The sequence below is a fragment of the Lichenostomus cassidix genome, chromosome 19 (assembly GCF_008360975.1).
Source record: "Lichenostomus cassidix isolate B80296 chromosome 19, HeHo_3.0, whole genome shotgun sequence".
In the NCBI taxonomy this organism is placed as follows: Eukaryota; Metazoa; Chordata; class Aves; order Passeriformes; family Meliphagidae; genus Lichenostomus; species Lichenostomus cassidix.
This window is the reverse complement of record NC_139499.1, coordinates 3786213-3805583: the sequence shown is the minus strand read 5'-3', so window position 1 is coordinate 3805583 and position 19371 is coordinate 3786213. Positions and strand designations below refer to the sequence as shown.

Sequence of the window (19371 nt, the reverse complement as noted above, 5' to 3'; positions counted from 1 at the left end):
AGATAAGCCACTTTTGAGAAACAAATGCAAGAGAGGCATGTCAGAGCAAACAGAGGGACAAGGAAAGGATTGGCTTTTTTTCCTACACATCTCAGGAACATCCACATTCAACTCCTCAGGAGTTTCTCTCAGGAGTCCCAGCAATATCCCAAATAACCCTGAATCAGTGAATATTCACCTGGAAGCTCGAAGTCAGTCCATTTCTGGGGAGAGCCACTGAAGCTGTGCCGATCCTGCTGGAAATCACTGCTGCTGGACATGAGCAGCTCATCACAGCCCTCTTCTGTGTTACACTGAGAGTCAAACTTGATGGAGAGGTAGATAGCACCAGGAATGTGAACTTTATCCTGAGGAATAAACACAGGAGCTTTGTGCCCTGGCACAGTGTACCACCCAGAACCCACTGCATTTAGCTATTCAGTGTTTTTACCCAGAGCCAATTTAACAAATGTAAAGCATGGCCTCTTGTTCACATTAGCTGTTAAGCATGTAAAATTAACTGCCAGCAAGGCTTTGCTTTTTCAAAAGCAGTGACTGCTGCTGATATAGATCTCGTTGCTAGAACCTAAGGGATTACATGCATTTTAAAAATAAAAATCAAAATAGTCAGAGCAGCAGGGAAATTAAAAATCCCAATACTGCCCAGAGGCAATAATTACCAAACTGTATCAGAAAAATGCTTTCAAACAGTGTCAAGAAAAGAATATCAGAAACTGTTTGTGGCAGGGGGAGAGTCTAAAATGAGAAATACAGGAAAAAAGATACCACTCCTACTTTCATCTAACAGCATAAGGGAGTAACAGGCCAATTGAAACAGATCTTTGGATGGAAAGGTAGAAATATTTGATCATTAAGGCCTTGAAACCAATTAAAAATCTGATCTGATGATTTTGCTATGCTGATGCACAGTAAAACCATGTAAGTTATGCACTTTTCACATGATTGAAAACTACATTGAAGTGCCTGACTGAATGCATTTCTTTGCAGGGCAAAGCCTCAGCCATCTGACACCAGCCTTTTCCAAACAACACTGAACAGACTTCATGGTGCTTCAAGCACAGAAGTCCCACAGATGCCCACATGGAATTTTGAGAGGCTCCTGCCCCAAGCCCTTGGTGATTTTCAGCTGCAAGCCAGAAACTGTGTGTCTTACCTCAAAGTTGGTGTTGTTGTTGTAGGGATGCTGAGATTCTCTCATCTGCACAGCCATGCCTGGCTCCTCCATGAACTGACAGGCTGTCAGGGCCATGGCTCCCAGCATGTTCTCCTTGCAGCCATGCAGCACTTTCTGGAGAATCTGGGGAGAAGCAATGCCATGTAAACACAATTTACTGTCAAAAGAATATTTACAGCTGGACATGCTGATGGCTGACATGAGTCATGTCCAGCCACACAGTATTTTGGAAGAGGGAATCAAGGTACCAGCAAGAAAGAAGATAAATTCACAAATGATGCCTACAAGTGTCATCTCCATGAGCACAGAAAATTTCACTCTAGTCTCTGTCATGGATCTTTCATTCTTTAGCTGATAAAAACATGACAGATATTGACTACATCTCTTCCCAAAACTGCTAGAATCAAGGCTGATCCATAAAGTAATTATCAGGAAAGTAAAGCTGTAATCAAGCAAGATAAACCACTTTGTTAATATACTAAACAGGCACCTTTACCTTCTATTCCTACAGGTTTTGACTTGAATAAAATGTATTATGTTTTAGACTTCAAAAATTCTAGGACTCTGTGTATAAGAAGAAATGATTAAACATCCATTTAGTGTCTGAAGTTTTAAAAGCAGCAGATGCAAGTGCTGTGCCTTTAAAACTACCAAAAATGCCCTTTAATCTATCAAGACACACTAAATATAATTCAGAACCACCTGAGTCTCCCTTTTTCTTATTTTTCCAAAGGGCTTATTTTTGCACAAAAGCCCTGAATCAGAAGTTCTGTTACTTGAGGCTCTTTCAGGTCATTAGAGCAACTCATGACATCTCTTCCCCTGCCATCTCCTAAATCCTCCTACAAAACATAATACACCACCTCAGACCAGCAGGTTCATCTCCAAATCAGTCAAAATCTGATTTCTAGGGAAAAGGAGTTTAAAAACCAAAGCCAGCATGTAGCAATTCCCTGAATGCACTCCTTGCCTTGCACTTGCAGAACAGCCTAAGACAAAGGCTACACTTCAGTATTTAATATGCCTTAATAGATTTTATTCTATCAGTTCATCCTGCCCTTTTCTGAACCCATTAAAACACCCTGGGGCAACAATTTCCATGACATACTGTGTCAAGAACCTGTTCTTTTGGTTTGTTTTGGACCTGCCACTTATTACCTTAATCTGACACTCCTTTGTTTTCTTACTGGGAGGGCCAGTGAATAATACTTGCTCTTAACTTTTGCATGCTATTTACTGCTTTAAACCTACAAAGAAAGGAACAGACTTTTCCATTACTCCTTCTCCCTCAATGCCCCACAAGGGAAAAATCCTTCCTTCAATATCAATGCCTTCCTTCAATATCAATGCCCCACAAGGGAAAAATCCAGAATGCAGAAAACCAGTTGGTTGCTCATACTGAAGTTATTCCATGGCTGTAATAATCCCTGCCATGCTTCTCTTGGCCTCTTCCAGTTATACTGCATCTTATTTAAATTTTTTAACGAGATGAGGGAGTCACTGCAGTCCAAAAGAGTGCATAGCATTGGTTCAGTGGCATATCAATGCCTTCTGCTTTATTTTTCATTCCTTCTTTGAAGATCCCCAGCACTTGCTTTGCTTTGACTGCTGTGAAGCCTTGAGCTGACACTTTCATTACAACACTCTATTGTAATTCCAAGATCACTTGCACCACCAGCTCATCAGTGGAGTGGCAGGTATTACAATATACACATTGAGATCTAGGAAAAAGCAGCTTTTAAAAGGCACTGCCTATTTTACCAATTTCACTAGATTACCATCTAGATTGCCTATTTGCAAAACAGACTGCCTATTTTACCAATTTCTCTTTCATAACTGAGAGAGTTCTCTCCACAGAGCTACTTTTTCCATTTTCTGTTAACAAGATCAGCACATCAAGACACTGACAGATTCCAACTGTTTCTTCAGAACTAATTTAAATTTCGGAGTTTCAATTTAGTTTAAAAAAGGAACTGCCAGTCTTTTTGTTAGTCAGAGTCTCATGGCATGCAGGCACAGGTTTTTGTTCACATGCCTAAGTGAAATCCACTTACTTTTTCCCATAGCTGCTTCTCTTCTAGCTGCATCAGCATGTCCAGGATGTATGTCATATGGGCTGGGCCACTGAGGTCTAGGATTTCCTCATTTATTGCCACATCCTCAGGCCACTCAGCTAGCAGGGATGCCAGCACATGCCTGGCATAGAGCACTGCAATTGCCTCATTCACACGATACAGGTAGTCCCTCACAGCCTTTTTACTCCTGGAGTCCAACTCCTTGTGCAGCAGGATGGAGCTCTTGGTGCGTCGCTGCTTGGCATAGCTGAGCTGCAGGTCACTCTCTGTGTTGGTGATGAGCTTCTGGGCAACAGGATTGGTTTCTTCTGTTGCTTTATCACAGAGCACAGGTTTTGACTGCAAGAAGAGAAATGCAAGTTGGAAAATAGGTTGCCAATAATGGACTGGCTTGTGTTTGGATATCTGACCAGTCAAGCTGTAAGCTGAACTTACAGATGGATTTGTTGAAGAACACAAAAGTGGGATCTGTCACCTAGCTACAGGGACAGATTTCCTCAAAAACACTGTTTATGTCAACAGATCTCACTATACACTGATGCATTTGTGCAAACAGCAGCTAGAATTCTAACCAGAAGTGTTAACTAAAGCTGACCTACAGAGGTAAAGCAACCAAGTGCCATGAAATGAGGCAAGTTGGGAGGGACTTTTGGAGATCACTTGGTCCAAATTTGACTTAAAGCTCAGATAACTTCAAAATCAGGCCTTTGTCCAGCTAAGTTTGGACAATTTCCAGGGGTGGGTATTTCACAGCCTCTGTATAAGTTGTTGAAAGGCCTATTTTTTTTCGTATAATTATGTGAAACCACTTCAGGAAGCTCCTTCCCCTTTGCTGTGCAACTGATAAAAAGCTGTGCTGGTGACACCACACAGCCAGGAATGAGCCCCCAAAATAAAGCAGAGCTGTGGGACCCTGCTGTTGAATGCAAAACCTAAAGCTTGCAAGTGTAGAGTCTACTTTACAAGATAAATTCATTGCTTCCTTGTTCTGCTGAACTTGCTGTAAGATAACAGTGATAAGCTAAAACAGAAGCATGGCATAAGCTTACAGCAATGAGATACAATCTCTCTTGTGCAAAGGGAGGAAATTACAGCCTGCAATCACAATTTGTTCTCCTGACCCAGGAATCAAGTTCTTTCGCTTCCTTAAGGAAGGAATAACAAGGAAGAAATACTTGCTTTTTGTACCTGCTCACTCATTTTGACATAAAACATCGACAACAGATTATTTCAGGTGTTTAAAAAAAAAGTAATCTCAGGTTTGAAGTTACTAAACAGGAGCTACTCAATGCCAAAATTCCTAATTTCCCAACTGCTGCTGTTTGTAGAGATATCCATACCAAACAGGGTAGGATGATCATATCTGTATCCACTGCCTTGGAACTCTGCTCCTCCAGCCTCAAGCGTTTGCTGGGCTGCCACTTCTGAGCCAGAGTCCTGATCCTCTCATCCGTCGTGATCACATCCCCATCGAACCTGAACACAGGCAAAGGGAAAACAAAAACACACAAATGTGTTTCCAAAGGAATGCAAAACTCAATTAGGGCAATTAAGTGCAAATTAAATCTTCCCACCTTCTGTTTTGGAAGGATTAAACTCTAGCTATTTTTAGCATGTTGATTGCTCGCCTGTTCTAACACGATGAAGGATTTAAATGTTACAAAATCACTCATTTCTGTGGGAACATGGTGTGCCTGGGAGATGCTTTGAGTACCAAAAGCCACATGTGAGCTCTTGATTCTTGCTCGGTTCACAGAATTTAGAGCTATAGTAGATTTTCCTAGGTGAGTTACCACATAGAAAAGAGCATGTGATATGTTTCAGAAGATGGTGACTTGCTTCCATAAATACAACTTGGCAGGAGTTTATTTCCCTACTTCTTCACACATGAAAACCAAATCTTATCCTCGGAAGAATTTCTATTCAGCACCAGAGAATTTCAGATTTTCATCCACCACTGTTTCTCTGCTGGACTCACACTTTCACATACCTCTTCTGAACTTCCAGGAAAAAAGAATCTGTTCTTTTCATCTGCAACTCATACATGGCTCGAAGGATATGGAGAGGTGCATTAAGTGCATCATGTGTCATCTGAGCAAGGAGCAAAAAGGATAAAAAAACCACATTAGAGGGAGAAAATAATTATTTCTTTAAGGATGACCTAGGCATTATTTCCCACTTTACAGACAGAGAATTAATAAACTTGATATCTGGATTAGGAATAATGAGAAGTAATTTAACAAAACACTTTACAGTGATTTTATAGCATTCTTTACTGTAGTTCTAATTTATTTTCTTTAAAGAATGACACATTGAAATCACAGACCCATATTCTGTAAATTTAGAAGATAAACAACCATATGAACTACCAAATGTTTTATGAAACTAGCAAATGCACAGTAACCCAAAAGGAGGTAAACTAATTTAAATACCAAGAAGCATATTTTGGTGGCTTCATCCAGACCCTCCAGAGGATCAAGTTTGTTCTGCTCCAAATCAACAGGACCAACAACAGGCTGCTCCACATCTTGATCTTGTTCCCTTTCTTCCAGTTCAGTATCCTCCTGTTCAGCCAGGGAACTGATATCTTGCTTTGAGGAATACAGCATTATTGACAAAATCTGCACAGAGAAAAAGTAGCATATGGTGTGACAGCCATTGGTATTATTAATTTATTTGCATTTGGCATTTTAGAAGAATATTATCAGACCTGGACAGTGTTTAACACATGCTATTCTACAAAGATGCAACACCTAGAAAAGGCAAAACAACCCCAAAACACAAAACGAAACCATTTCCCACTCCTCTAATGAGTTACACCTTCAATGCTGCTGCAAAGACAACTTCAGTGATTAGCTGAAAGTGCAAAGAAAGTTGAGAAAATAATTATTTAATCATTTCAGGATTTGAAGATTCCAAGATAAAAACAGAGCAAAGGTGTCTATCACCAAAATGCCAGTGATGCCCCTACACACCTTTCTCCTTTGAAAACAGCCCTTTGGCTTCAGCATAGTCCCAAATATGAATCAAACACAACTCTTGCCTAAGATAAAACATCCCTAGAAGTTGAACCACACTTATCTTTCACCAATTAACAACCACTGTGACAGGATATGCTGATGTGAGCATTGATCTCCCCACCTGCACTGCAGCAAAACCTTGAGCAAGTCAGGCTTTTCTTTGGTATTATTTTCTAAATTGGAGATTGGAATTTTTAAGGACAGTCTAAAAAAAAAAATCTATAGAACAATCTTATTATGTCTCATCCTGTAAATTTTTTTCCAAATAAAACCAGATTACTGAAAATCAGCTCCTTCTTTAAGGAATTTAGACTATTATCTACACAATTATGATGGCAGAAGGACGCAGATTCAGGGATACAGTTATGTGAACATTTTTTTAGAGGCTAATTAGAGATAATCTTGAGTCTTTCTGCCCAGGAGGGCAGTGCACTGCCATAACCCTTCAGGCCATTGTGTGAAGCCTGACTTTTTCCAAAATGTCCTTTTTCTTACCTCCAAGTCTCGGAGAAGCCAGGTCTTACTGAAGCCAGTGCCTTTGCTGCACTTCTTCACTAGAAGCTTGAGTAAACCAGACTGAAGAAAGGCAGCTTGGATCTCCTTAAAGCCATGAATCTGCACACATAGACACACAAATAAATCACTAAAAAAGGAACAAATGCATCACAGTGCTTGGGAGGCCTTGCCACACAGCCTCGGGTGAATTTCCCACCCAGATGAACTGGGAATTTTTTTCTTTCATTGCCCTAAAATAAAAATCCCCACTTCAAATCCCTTAAGGGTATCATCTATGACATGCACAGAGTAGTAATTGAGTATCTGTTTTGATCTGACAGTACAAAAAGGAAAAAAAACCCAAAACAACAGATTTCCTTCATAAATACTTCAGGAGTGAGAAAAGTGAGCTCCACTCCATAAAATGCTATCTCTATGAATTCCTTCCTGAGCTCTCCTGAATGGTTGGCCCTCACACAGGAGAATCAAAACAACTTCCAGCTCACACTCCCAAAAGCTATTTAAAGCCCAGCAACATTTTCATTCTCCTACAGACTGGGAATAAAGAGAAATGTAGTTGTGGTAGTTCCCCAGTGTGCTCAGTCAACACCCAAGTTCCTGCAGCACAGGGTGGAATATAAATTTTTATTTCTCTGTCATATATATCATGTCAGGTACCTTCAGGGTTCTGTAAAGCCCCTTTAGAGCAAGTGACAAGACCCAAGTTGTTTCCACTGCCTCAGCATAGCTGCTGTCCATGCTGGTCTGCAGCAGGTGGGTGGAGATGAGGACAAAGTGCTCCAGGTACTGCTTCAGCTGGGTGTGGGAATCACTGCCTTCTTGCCCACTTTTCTGAATCAACTGATAGTCTTTCACTGCAAGGGAGAAAAAGCACAATTCACTTGGTTCAGATTAAAATGTTGTGCAGTCATCTATTTGGCTGAGACACGAGACATTCTGACATCAATTATGTTCTAATAAAGGTCTAATACAAAAATTATCTCAGATTCCCTGAACAGTCAAGGAAGAATTTCATTTTTCAGCACAAGTTAAAAACCCCCAGGTCACATCTGGCAACAGCACATATTTGCACATTAGCTGTAAAGTATACAAAGCAGCACATGTTGTATTTTACAATTAAAATGGGGAAAATTCTGACCTGCAATTGATATGATGAAATACTGCTGATCTTACTGTTTCAAATGTCAACAGTTCAACAAAAATAAAAGCTTTTATATTCAAATCTTCCTTCAATATCAAAAAGCAGTTTAGTCTGTTGATTTTTCCAAATGTCTTTTACACAGCTTCAGCAGTCAAATCTTAGAACAACCTTTGCTTTATTAACTTAGGTCACACAAAGCTAGAAGCCCCTGCTCCTAAAAATCCAACTGATTTGTTATGTGTTAAATGTTTCACTTGCTCTCAAATTTTAGAAGTATCCAAACTGGTTTTGAATTAGCAATTGTTTTAAAACACTAAGCACAGGTTTGTAAAGGATAAGACACAAGCAGTGCACAAATCTCAAACCAGAAACAATTGCTTCATCAAAACCCTATTGCTGAGATTTCTTAACAGAATGGTCTCAACAGTTTTCTAAATCCTTTTCTGAATAAAGATAAATGAAACAATTACTGCAGAAGCTTCACAATTTGGCAGTGACCAGCAAGAAGAATTTGGCAACCTACTAGCAGAAATTCAGGCAATGGAATTCCAGCTCTGCAGACCTGCACAGAGTGGTCTAGTTAACATTTGCTTTTGGGTATCTATAACAAACTGTAAGGAAATACTCTGTGATTCTCTGATAAAACAAAAATGCCACAAAACCTGTTTTTCTCTTTCTGGTTTTGATGTCCACAACCACTGCCCTGTTTTTCTCAGTGAAGTGCTTCAGGATGATGACATTGTGAGGCTCGTTTGCATTGTCCATGTACACAGAACGAGTGCCCATGCACAGCACCTGCAACGGCAGCAGAATTCAGTCAGCATTTGGAACACTTATTTACAAATACACAGCCATGTATAGACATTTAACAGACATTTAACAGACATATAATCACGTCTTATATTGGTTACATTTGCTTATTCTTGGTATTGTATTTTTTAGATAACCCCATGCTTGCTGCCAGGGATTTGCTGATCTTTAGAAAATGGCAATTTGAGTCTATAAAAGAAATGTCTACAACCAACTCAATGCTACACAGGCAATGTATCAGTTATGAACATCAAGAGTAAGAATAGATTAATTTGTTTGTACAAAAGTCTTTTTTGGTACTCAAATGAAGCTGGATTGCTTGTACCAGTCATAAGTAGCATCCAAAGAAATGCCAGGCAAAACCAGCTCACTATTCTTCATTGGACCAACGTTAATTGTGCTCAAGTGGAATGATGTGAACTCTGACACACACCAGGTTTTGGGAGTTTATAAAGGATGTCCCCAATTGATGAAATCCACAGCACTGAGGAAGAGACACCTAAAAGCTTTAATTAATTCGGTTTCCTTTAGTACTGACAGGCCACTTACCTCAGGAAAGCCAACCAGCACCAAGAGGGTGAAGATGTTGGTGTGCTTTAGCTGGAAGGGCAGCTGCTTGATGCAGTGGTCAGTGAAAGCTGCAATGACATGGTGCCACTGCGCAGAGGAGTTCAGGGAGCGCAGGATGTCTGCCATGGAGCTCGCCCAGTCCAGCCCCACCCGGCTGCAAAGCAACAGCAGGCTGCATTAGGAGGGCTGACTGCAGCCAAACCTGAAGCTATTTTTCCTCAAGACAGTGTAACACTGGTAATCTGTCACAGCTACAGCTTTCAAGGCATTGCAGAACTGTTTTTTCAAAGCTTTCACGCCAGCTGACACGTGAATTCTGCTTTGTTTTCCATACAGCATAAATACTAGTCTGTTTTCTGAGAGGGTTTACAGTCCCAAATCAAAGTGTGCCTGAGCATTGCCATTGTCAATTCTGAATTTTAGTCTAGAACTCAGAAGTTTCTGTTTGCATGGCAGCAAGATTTATTCCCATGTATATGACCACCTTCTTACTCTGTGGATCACGCAAACAACCTACAGGGACTGATCTCCTCACACTAAAGCTAGTTTTTGAGAAGATCTTTTCCTTCAGCTTATGCTCTGGATATTCTGCCTTTAAATTCCATATGCTTTTCTATTTCTTGATGAACCCTCCCTATAAAACACAGCTACAATGAAAAATAAGTCACATTCAACAGGCATGATATTAATCTCAGAATGTTTGAGAACTTTCTTGGGATCTTCAAAAACTGTCCCTTCTCTCTCTGCTGTTTCCAGAGCAATTTTACAATGAAAAAAAGTCTTTCTGAAATACTCTCACATAGAAAGGCCAGATCCAGAACTCAGCACTGGTGATGGTTATGTGACACACCCTCCTCCTTTCTCAAGCTACACAAGAGATTTGTTACAATGTGAGAGAAATAATGTCACAAAAAAATAAAGGACTGTATTTTTTGTTTTCCTCGAAGTTTGCAAACCTCACTTCTTCTTCCCTGACATGCTATGTAGCAAAGCACAGGGAATTAAGCCACTCTTCAGCAGCCAGCCTTCTTCTGGAAAGAAATTAAGATTCCCACTGCAATAGGGCTGCAGATGTTAAGCCCTTCCCATGACCAGGATACAGGTTGAATTGCCTTTCTATCAAAAAGCCTCTATGCACAAGGCACAAATGAAAGCAAATTACTGTTCAGCAAAGATTAACTAATTGGGTTAAGGTAAGAAGCACCTGTCCAAACACACAGCTCCCAGACTGAACAGGAGATGAGTTGTCTTCCATCCCTCTGGCACTGTAGACCCATCTCCTGGTACAAACAAATTATGTTTGGCTGAAAGGATTTTAGTCACAGCAGCATCCACTTCTGCAGGCATAAGCCTGAGGATTAACTGGCCCAGAAGTCCCAAGGTTAAATGATAGGTTTCATTCAGGTGGCCAGCATTTGAGATTACAACATGAAACATTAGTGGAAGTATCTGTTCCAGGTTGATCAGAGACATTGTGGAGCCCTGCAGAGAGAGAGAAAAATCTCAGTGATGCAGGGAAAGAAAACAAGATTTTTGGTCAAAGTCAGCACATATAAAAGCTTCTGGTCTAAAGGTCTTTCAAATAGGAGAAAAGGAATGAGAAACTATGTTCCTACTTGGGTTATTGAGCTGTAAGTCTGACCTGACATGTGAAGTTAAACTGAAGATTTGAACTCTGCTGAACAGTTAAGACACTTCACAGATCCATTAAAATTCCATTCCCTCTCCCCCCACCCAGGAAAAAGCCCTTACATTCCTTAGTGATGTGCAATGCCTGAAGACATTCTAATTCACATTTCATAACATATAAGCAACAAGGGCCCATATCCCACATTTAATTCCTGTGCATTTTATTCATGTTATTTGTGCACCAAGAAAACTACCCAGATGGAAGTAAAAAGGAACTAACTGATTTGAAAGGTGGTAACATAGCTGCCAGCAATCCCAGAATCCTCTTCTGAGAGCATTCAGCAAAAACTTGTTCCTGGCTGGGTATTAAAACCTTCTCTGTTGGCTTCTGGGCTGAATCCTCTGTGAGAGTGTCACCTGCTTTTTAAATAAAAACAAAAGAAGAAAATCCCTTAAGTGGCATTAAAAATAAAAGAAATAACTGAAAGCTTCATTTTTATCATCCAAATCTAAAAATAAATAGAAATTACAAAAATAATTATTGCAATTTGAAAATAAAGTCTTTATAAAAATGTATTGAAGACAGAAGGTAAAGAAATTTATATCATCTAGTAAAAACATATCAAGGACAGTGCTACAGACAGATCCATTTAACTATCATAATTGTCATAATCCCAGTCTTCAACAGAATAAAACACTTCATTTCTGTTTCCAAGTGCATCAGAACATACAAGTGTTGTGTTAGACCAACAGGAACTATAATCTCTGTACACAGATAAATATCTGTGGAAATACTCTGTGATTTCCAGACTCCTTTCAACTGATAGCAAGGCAGTTGTTCAAAGCAATGTTTGGCAGGTTTTCACAAAGCAGACACTGCTTGCATTAGAGACATTTGAAAATATGCAAAACTGGATTAGGAATAAAAAAGACAGCTGTTTGTTCGCAGATGAATGGATATTTCTGTGACAGGGAAAATGAAAAATCATTTTTTACCTGTTGGAGGAATATTCCCATCCACAGACAAGTCTGACTCCTGTCTCACAACAGCTTTCTTTGCAGAGACAGCTTTGCTTCCAGGTTCTTGTTTTCCTACTTTATCTTCTGCAGGAGACTGGATTTCCTTGTGAGTACCTCCTTTCCCCTAAAAATAAAACAAAGTTACTAAGATGGAAACAAAATTTAATACCTGCAGAAATAAGCATGGAAAGGAGTCATCTGCACTTGACAGACATTCTTCTTTGAGCATCAACACCTTTTACTGAAGAATTTCTTGATGTATTCATGTCTTAAGCTTCCATACAATTGAATTATGTTTTTTTATTTTGCCCATCCCTTTCTGCATAAAATTATTACACTGTAAGAGTTTTAAAGACTGTATAAAGCTGTAGGAAACTCATTCTCCTACTTAACAATGCTAACAACCAGGGGAAATGACAGCCCTTTCACAAAGAACAACATACTCCCCTTTCCTCCAACACTTCTGTGAATCAGTTCAGAACAAGAAGTTTTGGTCAGCTGGATCTAATAAAAAAAAACAGCTGTCCCCTTGCCCCCCATCTTTTACCTCTAAATGAAACTATTACTATCCCTTATTTCAGTCCCACATGCAGAATAGGATGCTTAAGCACCTGAAGATCACATATCTGATACCAGGAGTTCTGGAACTAACAGACACTTACACTGCGATGCACAGAAGATCCTGTGCTGGGCTTCTCATCTCTCCCCTTTGCTGCTTTATCACCACTGTCTGTGGGAGGACTGTCTGTGGGAGGACTGACTGACACAGTGTCATTCTCTGGGAAGGACTCATCTTCGGGTAACATGCAGAGGAGAGCTAAATTTTTCAGTCCTGGGAGAAAGAGAATTATGAAAGTTATGTAGCTGTTGAGGGGCAAGACAGACAAAAAGCAGAACTGAACTGCTTTAAAAGAGAACTGCAAACTTCTCAGAGACTTCTTTTGAATATTAACTCCATCCAAAAGATGTTTCCCATCAAGCTCATATAATTATGTAGTTCCATTAAATACTAGTGATGTACAGGTGGTGACACCTTCCACCTCAAAGATGCCATTTGGGTTAGAGGTCTTAATTTAAGACAGCAGTAGAGACACCTTCCAATTGTGTAAATTACGATCATCAAATGAAATTTGTCTAATTTTTCAATCTTCTGACCACTTGCACAACAGAATTATATATTGTAAACAGATTATTAATGAGTATGTGTAAGTATTTGGTGGTGGTGGTATTTCAGCTGTATTAGAGCAGCTCACAAAAACTACCAGCAAACTTATTTGAATTTCAGTCTAGAATTTTTGATCCATTCAACATAGGTCTCTACTGTATCACCCTATTTTCTGTAGTAGGTCTTTGCTCACAGAAACTCCCATTTCCAGACAAATGAACACCACTGCCAGAAATCTACACCACAAACACAGTTTAAAAACTCCTCCCAAGAGATGCAGAACAAAAAAGGTTTTTCCACCAAGTTATTTGCTGTCCTTCAGCTGTCAGTGATACATTACTAACAGAACATGAGGCTGTATTGACTGATCCCTTTACAACAGCTAAGATGGAAAAAAAAACAACCACAGACTTGCCAAGTTGTCTCCAATGTTTATGTAAGCATAAAATTAATTTTCTCAAGCACTCTATTTTCCATGTTCCAATGACCCTGAACGACACTTGTTCTACATTTGCTTTCTACATAAACAGTTATTCTCAATGAAGTACACAGTAGCTTCCCCTTCCCTTTGGAAACTTTAAAGTGAGTAACCACAGATATTTCAGACACTTGCAGAAGGCATTGTTCAGTTCAGTGCAGGAGGAGCTGACTCACCTTTTCCGTGCTGCGCTTTCATCAGGCAGTCCCCAATGAGCTGAATGCACTGATGCTGCAGAACTCTGGCATGACTGAGGACCTGGGGATCCAGTTTCTCTCCATCTACCTCCTCCCCATTTGCCAGATCTGCACTGTAGAGAGTCAAGGCAGCAAAGAGCAGCCAGGAGTAATTGTGGACGTAGGGCTGGATGAGGCGCTGCCGGTCGCTGATTCGGATGGTCACCATGGGGTACACGGTGATGCTGTGGGTGGGCAGGTGGCTGCAAGGAGAAGGGACATCATCTAGGAATGCAGCCTTGTTTGCTTGCTAACCAACATAGTCAGTGACACACAACACCTTCACAGGAAACCAATTAAAACCCAACACATGCCAGAGGTTCAAACTGTGCCCCCAGGTTTTTATGACCTCTGGTGTCAAGCACTGAAAACTGCTGTTTTCCACAGCAGTGATCATCTCTTCTATTGTATCATACAGGGCTGGGAACTCCTTCTGCAGCTTTCACAGCCATGGCCAGAAAAAAATTGCTTCCAAGTGACTTCAGAGGTTGAGGCATTTTTCAGACATTTTTGCTGAACTGGTCCTATCTTGGTTTCCCCAAAGGACACCAAGGAGATGTTCTGATGTCACACACAGATTTATAGAGAGCACCATAAGGACAACTGATTGCATTTAGCTACTACATATTGTTTTTCTGCCAAATGAGGGAAAGCAAATCACACTTTCAATACCTGTCAGAGTATTTCTTTGCATGATAGCATCCATAGCAAAGGTCAAAGTCATCACACACATTGCAGTTCATTCTCCGACCTATGATAACTCCCTGGCAGTGATCACAGGCATATTCCATGTTCACCATTTCATGGTCATCCTCATGTCCTTCAGGTTTAACTCCACCTGTAAAGAAAGATTTCCCCGTAAAATCTTTTTGAGAAAAGACCTTTCCTATTTTCAAGTTCACAATCAGATTAGGAAAAGTTAAACATTTCCAAGGAATCCAAAAGAAAAGCGTTTGACTTTGTGTATAATTTAGAAGACACTATTTTGGCTTGGAACACAGGGTTTTGACAGGTTGTTTACTGGTTCTTACCAAGGAAACAGGTTTTACACAGATCCATGTCATTGCACTGCAGACAGCGATAGCGATGCCACGGAGCGATTTCATCACAGCCATCACAGGATATATCCACATTTAACAGGTCACAGTAACGAGCAACAAACATGTGCATCTGCAGCAATAAATCAACACAATTTACTTCAGGATTTTTTTTTTCCTGACTTTGAGAAAGCTTCAGACAGAAAGCAGAACATTTCCCCTGCCAAAATTGAATGGAGGTGTTTTAATCATTTTAGACTCTTGAAAGTCTACAGAGATCCAACTCATAAAAATTCGTAATAAACCAGATTCCTTTCTCCCCTTTAGGCTTTTAAAGGTCTCTTCTTTACCCCTTCTGCAGATAGATATACAAAACATGAGGTCACCTTTCTCTGCTTCTCTGGGTCAGCTTGAGCTATCTTTTCATACCAGGTCTCAAACATGACATCCTGACATTCATCCATCCATTCACAGTTTTGCTTGTAGTCTGCAATTTCATCTTCTTCACTCCATTGACTAAAAGAAAAACAAGCTTAGAATTAAGTTTGAATACAATCAGGCTTCCTTCCAATAAAGCTTTACTTTTTAATGAAGAATACAGTGTTTTAACATGATAATAAAAACAAAATTTTGAGAGATCTCATTCACTTGATTAATAAATTACCATGAGACACCTGCTTCTTGCCTCTCTGACACATTCTTAAATATATATGAGGACCATAATGCAAAATTCACAAAAATCTACTTTTGTAAGGATAGCAGATCTGATGAGATGTTTTAATTTTTTTTGGCCTTCACATTTTCTCATGTGAAGTACAACCACTATAAAATTGCCCCACAAAGGCATTAAAAACATTTGACACTCATCAAGGCAAGAAACAGCATTATCTACCTCCTGCTACACTGCTAAACAAGCAAAGTGTTCCAGTAGTAATCTGGTTAAAGATAAAAATTTAATAGTTCTTGCACCAGCAAAAAAAAATGAAATATTTGAGTTAAGCCCATGGATTCTGGCCAAAATTATGCCATGCTAGTTAATAGTATTTTTACTGCCTGTTCCAGCACTAAGTTCAGGAGCCTTTCTGTGTAAAATGGGATCAGTATTTAGCTGCATTCTTCCTGACTCACCAAATGACACTGTCATGAATACTGATGTTCTCCTGGGATGTGGTCATGAGGAGATGTGGCAGCTGGATCTCCACAAAGAAGGAAAGATCACTGGGCTCCCAGCTCATGTCCAAGAGGTGGAGGAGAGCTGTCTGCACACAGGATAAGGCAGGAAGCAAAGACCTAAAGAAAAATAAAAGACAATAAAACATGACAGCTCAAAAGCTGACCTACAGTTGACAGACCTGAAGCTGAAATTGTGTTTGGGGAGGAAAGGCAGAACAACCACTAAATACTGATTTCCAGGCTTTACTCTGCATTAAAGGAACTCTGTGGTAGGAACTCAGCTTTACCAAAGTATTAAACTTACACAATTTATCAATTCCACAATTTACACAATTACAAAAATTGACACAATTTATCAAGTACAGACTATGGAATTTTAAATAGAGATGGTTTTCCTTCTGGATTCAGTTAAGATCAAGCTAATGCTCTTGCCTGAGCATTAGCAAGAGGGTTTGTCTCTTTTCTGCAGTACAGTATTTTCTTGTTATTTGCAGGAATTTGCTGTCTTTGAAATCTTTTTGCCATTTCCACTTGAAACTGAGCAAAGGACTTGAAAGTTACTGGCAGAGAGGCTAACATTATAGCTACAAAATTCTCATTTCTCTAGGACACCTGGCTATAAATCCTCCAGATTCCAATCAGAATGTTGCCAAAATGTGAGTTTTAACACTAAAGCATGGTGGCAGAATTCCCATGGTTTTTGTGGCATTACTCTTTCCCCAGTACTCCACAATAAATTTGCTATTTCTAGTATTTTACTACTAAGCTTCAGAGACACACTGCAGAATTGTAACTACAAAATGCAGTAAATCAAGTTTTTAACACAATAAATTTATTGTGCTTTACTGCATAGCAGTAATAAAAAGTTAACTTGGCATTTTTGGTCACAGATCGAGGGTCCTTATTTAGATCTGTAAATAATGGAAAGTATAGTCAGATTTAACTAAGGCATTAAACAACAAATAACAAATGCCAAGGGAGGAGATGTGGAGGAAAGCAAAAAAAAAAAAAAGAAAGAAAAAATACTTAAATAAAGCAAGCAATGCACTGTACCTGTCATTAATTGTACTAAATCCCTTCACAGAATTTACCAGGAACAAAACAAGCTGATAGTAGGACTCTCGAATCTCTCTGTGCAGCTCAGCACCACAGCCTTCCAAGTTTCCAAAGTAGCTGCAAATCAAAAAGTAGTATTTTAGTAGCCTAGAATTCACTGTGATATTTTAAGTAGCGTGATTTGTGCAAATTTTACAAACAGGCCCTTTTTTAACCCCTTCCCACAAGTGCAAAATGCAGTTTCAAACAAAAATCAAAGAATCCTGTACCAGGAATCAGAAGTAAAGAAACAAAAGAGGCAAAGAGAATACTCTCATAGCATAAACAAGAGAATATTCCTTTAAATTAAGAAGTTGCTTCATGAAAATCCAATCAAGATCTTAAAGGAAATCAGTGCATGTCAAGATGGCAACAGAAAGCTCCTGACAAGTAAGAAGCCAAACGACAGAATTCAGACAGCACTGGCCAGACACAACACAGAAATCTGATCTAAACATGTTCATGGCAAGAACAACTCTACAACTAAGTCTCACTTGAAAATAATTATTTAATTTTTTTAATGAAGCACACAAGATAAGCCTAGTAGCCTGAAAACTAAGCCTCAGGTCTATTTTTATTATCTATATGGGTTCAAACCCAAAACTTCCTACTATTTTCAATATACATGACTGGAGGAACACAATATTAAATCACATGGCTGTGGTTTGTCTGAACAGTTACTTACTTTGTAAAATCTTTCTGACAGGCTAGAAGCTCTAGGAGAAAAAGCACACAGGGTGGGTGAAAGCAGTGGGGCTGCCCAAGCGAGTCGAGGCACTGGCGGATGGTCTTGAGCACTTCCATAATACTCTGCCCTTGGGATTTCCTCAAAGCAAGAACCTTTAAAACACTGAAAGCAAAAAATATCAGTGAAAACTTCAAAACACTGCACTTCACACAAATAAATGACAATTCAAGAAGTGCTTGACTAGTTACACAACTGCTTTGTATCTGAATTTCCAGCTGTATTTCAGTGTATTAGTTGGAGTGTGTGATAAAGCCTTGAACAGAATCCATCTCTTCCTGCATCACTCCATGTTTTAGAGCCCAGAACAGGCATGTTGAGAATTGAAAATCTCTCTTGATTTACGTTTTCAGAATACCAGTAATTTAATGAGAGATGCAACTCCTCTCTATTTGCTACCAAGGATTGGTAATAGTGAACACCACATCTTTGCTGTTTGTAGATAAAAAGCAAAATGCCACTGCAAACAAATCTCAGGAAGCAAGACAATAAATTGCCAAGTGACTGTTTTTTATGTTCTGTTCTATAGAGAGAAGCAAATTAAATGAAATAGTACTGTCTGAGCCCCTGCATGCTTGTGAATAACTGAAGTTTGATATGTAAGCCTGACAACTATTCATATATATTCTGCAATATTATCTTGCTGCTAAAATGTTTTATTCCACCTGAAGAGGTGTGAAGACAAGCTTCAGTACATTACAACTGGCAACATTTTCAATTCACTTACCTTTCATGTGAAAGCGATTGATCCTTAATAAAGTCTAATATGTTCTTCAAAATGGGATATTTTTCCTTCACAGTGGGCACAGGTCTTGGCTCCTCCATGGACCGGAATGACAGCAGCCTCAATCTTCCCCTGCCCAGCTGAGACTTGCGAGTAGGAGTGGAAGGAGGTGATGACACATCTTCTTGCTGTGAAGCTGTGCTTTCAGCAGCCTTACTAGGAAATGCAGATGCAGCTTCTGCTTGATGGGGGTCTGGGATTGGTTTAACCTTCTCAGATTGTGATGTTTGACCCTCCTCTTTTGAAACAGGGTGAGTTCCTGCACTGGACGACACCAACTGTGCTGCCTGGAAGTCCATGTCCACAGCTGAGTCTTGTCTTTGGTATTTATCACTCACATACTGCTGGGGATCATCAAGCTCTTGGGCTTCCAAAGTGTCTGAAGCAGAATCTTTCGTCTTTGCTCTTATGGGCAGGAAATTCAGTAACAAAAGGCTCTTCTGCATACAGAGTTTTGCTGCAGCATAAAAATTGGAAGAGTTAAAATCATGACAACAACAGAACAGAACAACAAACTTGATGTCTTATGCTTAGGAAGAAAGTGATTGATCTTCTAAGCCAAGACAGCTAGAAAATGCTGTTTTTCTTGTTATACAGATCATGATGCTATCAGTTGCTTAAGTTTAGATTTCCAAAAGCTAAATCTGAATAATCACACTGAACCACATGAAGTACAGAGTTTATTTTGTTCTAATAACAATAA

General features: G+C 39.6%; 1 protein-coding gene across 2 annotated transcripts in view; it reads right to left on the bottom strand.

The window, feature by feature from the left end:
* Positions 1-19371, bottom strand: part of ZZEF1 (zinc finger ZZ-type and EF-hand domain containing 1) — a 56897-nt gene that overhangs the window by 7628 nt on the left and 29898 nt on the right. The window contains exons 29-50 of one of the 2 annotated variants that reach the window (XM_085078842.1): positions 18612-19125; positions 17825-17989; positions 17098-17217; positions 16000-16161; positions 15258-15387; positions 14866-15004; positions 14507-14672; positions 13775-14037; positions 12618-12787; positions 11932-12079; positions 11216-11355; positions 10511-10788; positions 9286-9460; positions 8589-8721; positions 7443-7639; positions 6765-6884; positions 5682-5870; positions 5240-5340; positions 4590-4725; positions 3229-3588; positions 1154-1297; positions 179-347 (exon numbers count right to left, since the gene is read on the bottom strand). In XM_085078842.1, coding sequence (XP_084934968.1) covers positions 179-347; positions 1154-1297; positions 3229-3588; positions 4590-4725; positions 5240-5340; positions 5682-5870; positions 6765-6884; positions 7443-7639; positions 8589-8721; positions 9286-9460; positions 10511-10788; positions 11216-11355; positions 11932-12079; positions 12618-12787; positions 13775-14037; positions 14507-14672; positions 14866-15004; positions 15258-15387; positions 16000-16161; positions 17098-17217; positions 17825-17989; positions 18612-19125 — 4119 coding nt within the window. The remainder of the gene's footprint in view (positions 1-178; positions 348-1153; positions 1298-3228; positions 3589-4589; positions 4726-5239; positions 5341-5681; positions 5871-6764; positions 6885-7442; positions 7640-8588; positions 8722-9285; positions 9461-10510; positions 10789-11215; positions 11356-11931; positions 12080-12617; positions 12788-13774; positions 14038-14506; positions 14673-14865; positions 15005-15257; positions 15388-15999; positions 16162-17097; positions 17218-17824; positions 17990-18611; positions 19126-19371) is intronic. The other variant, XM_085078843.1, reaches the window with a different exon arrangement.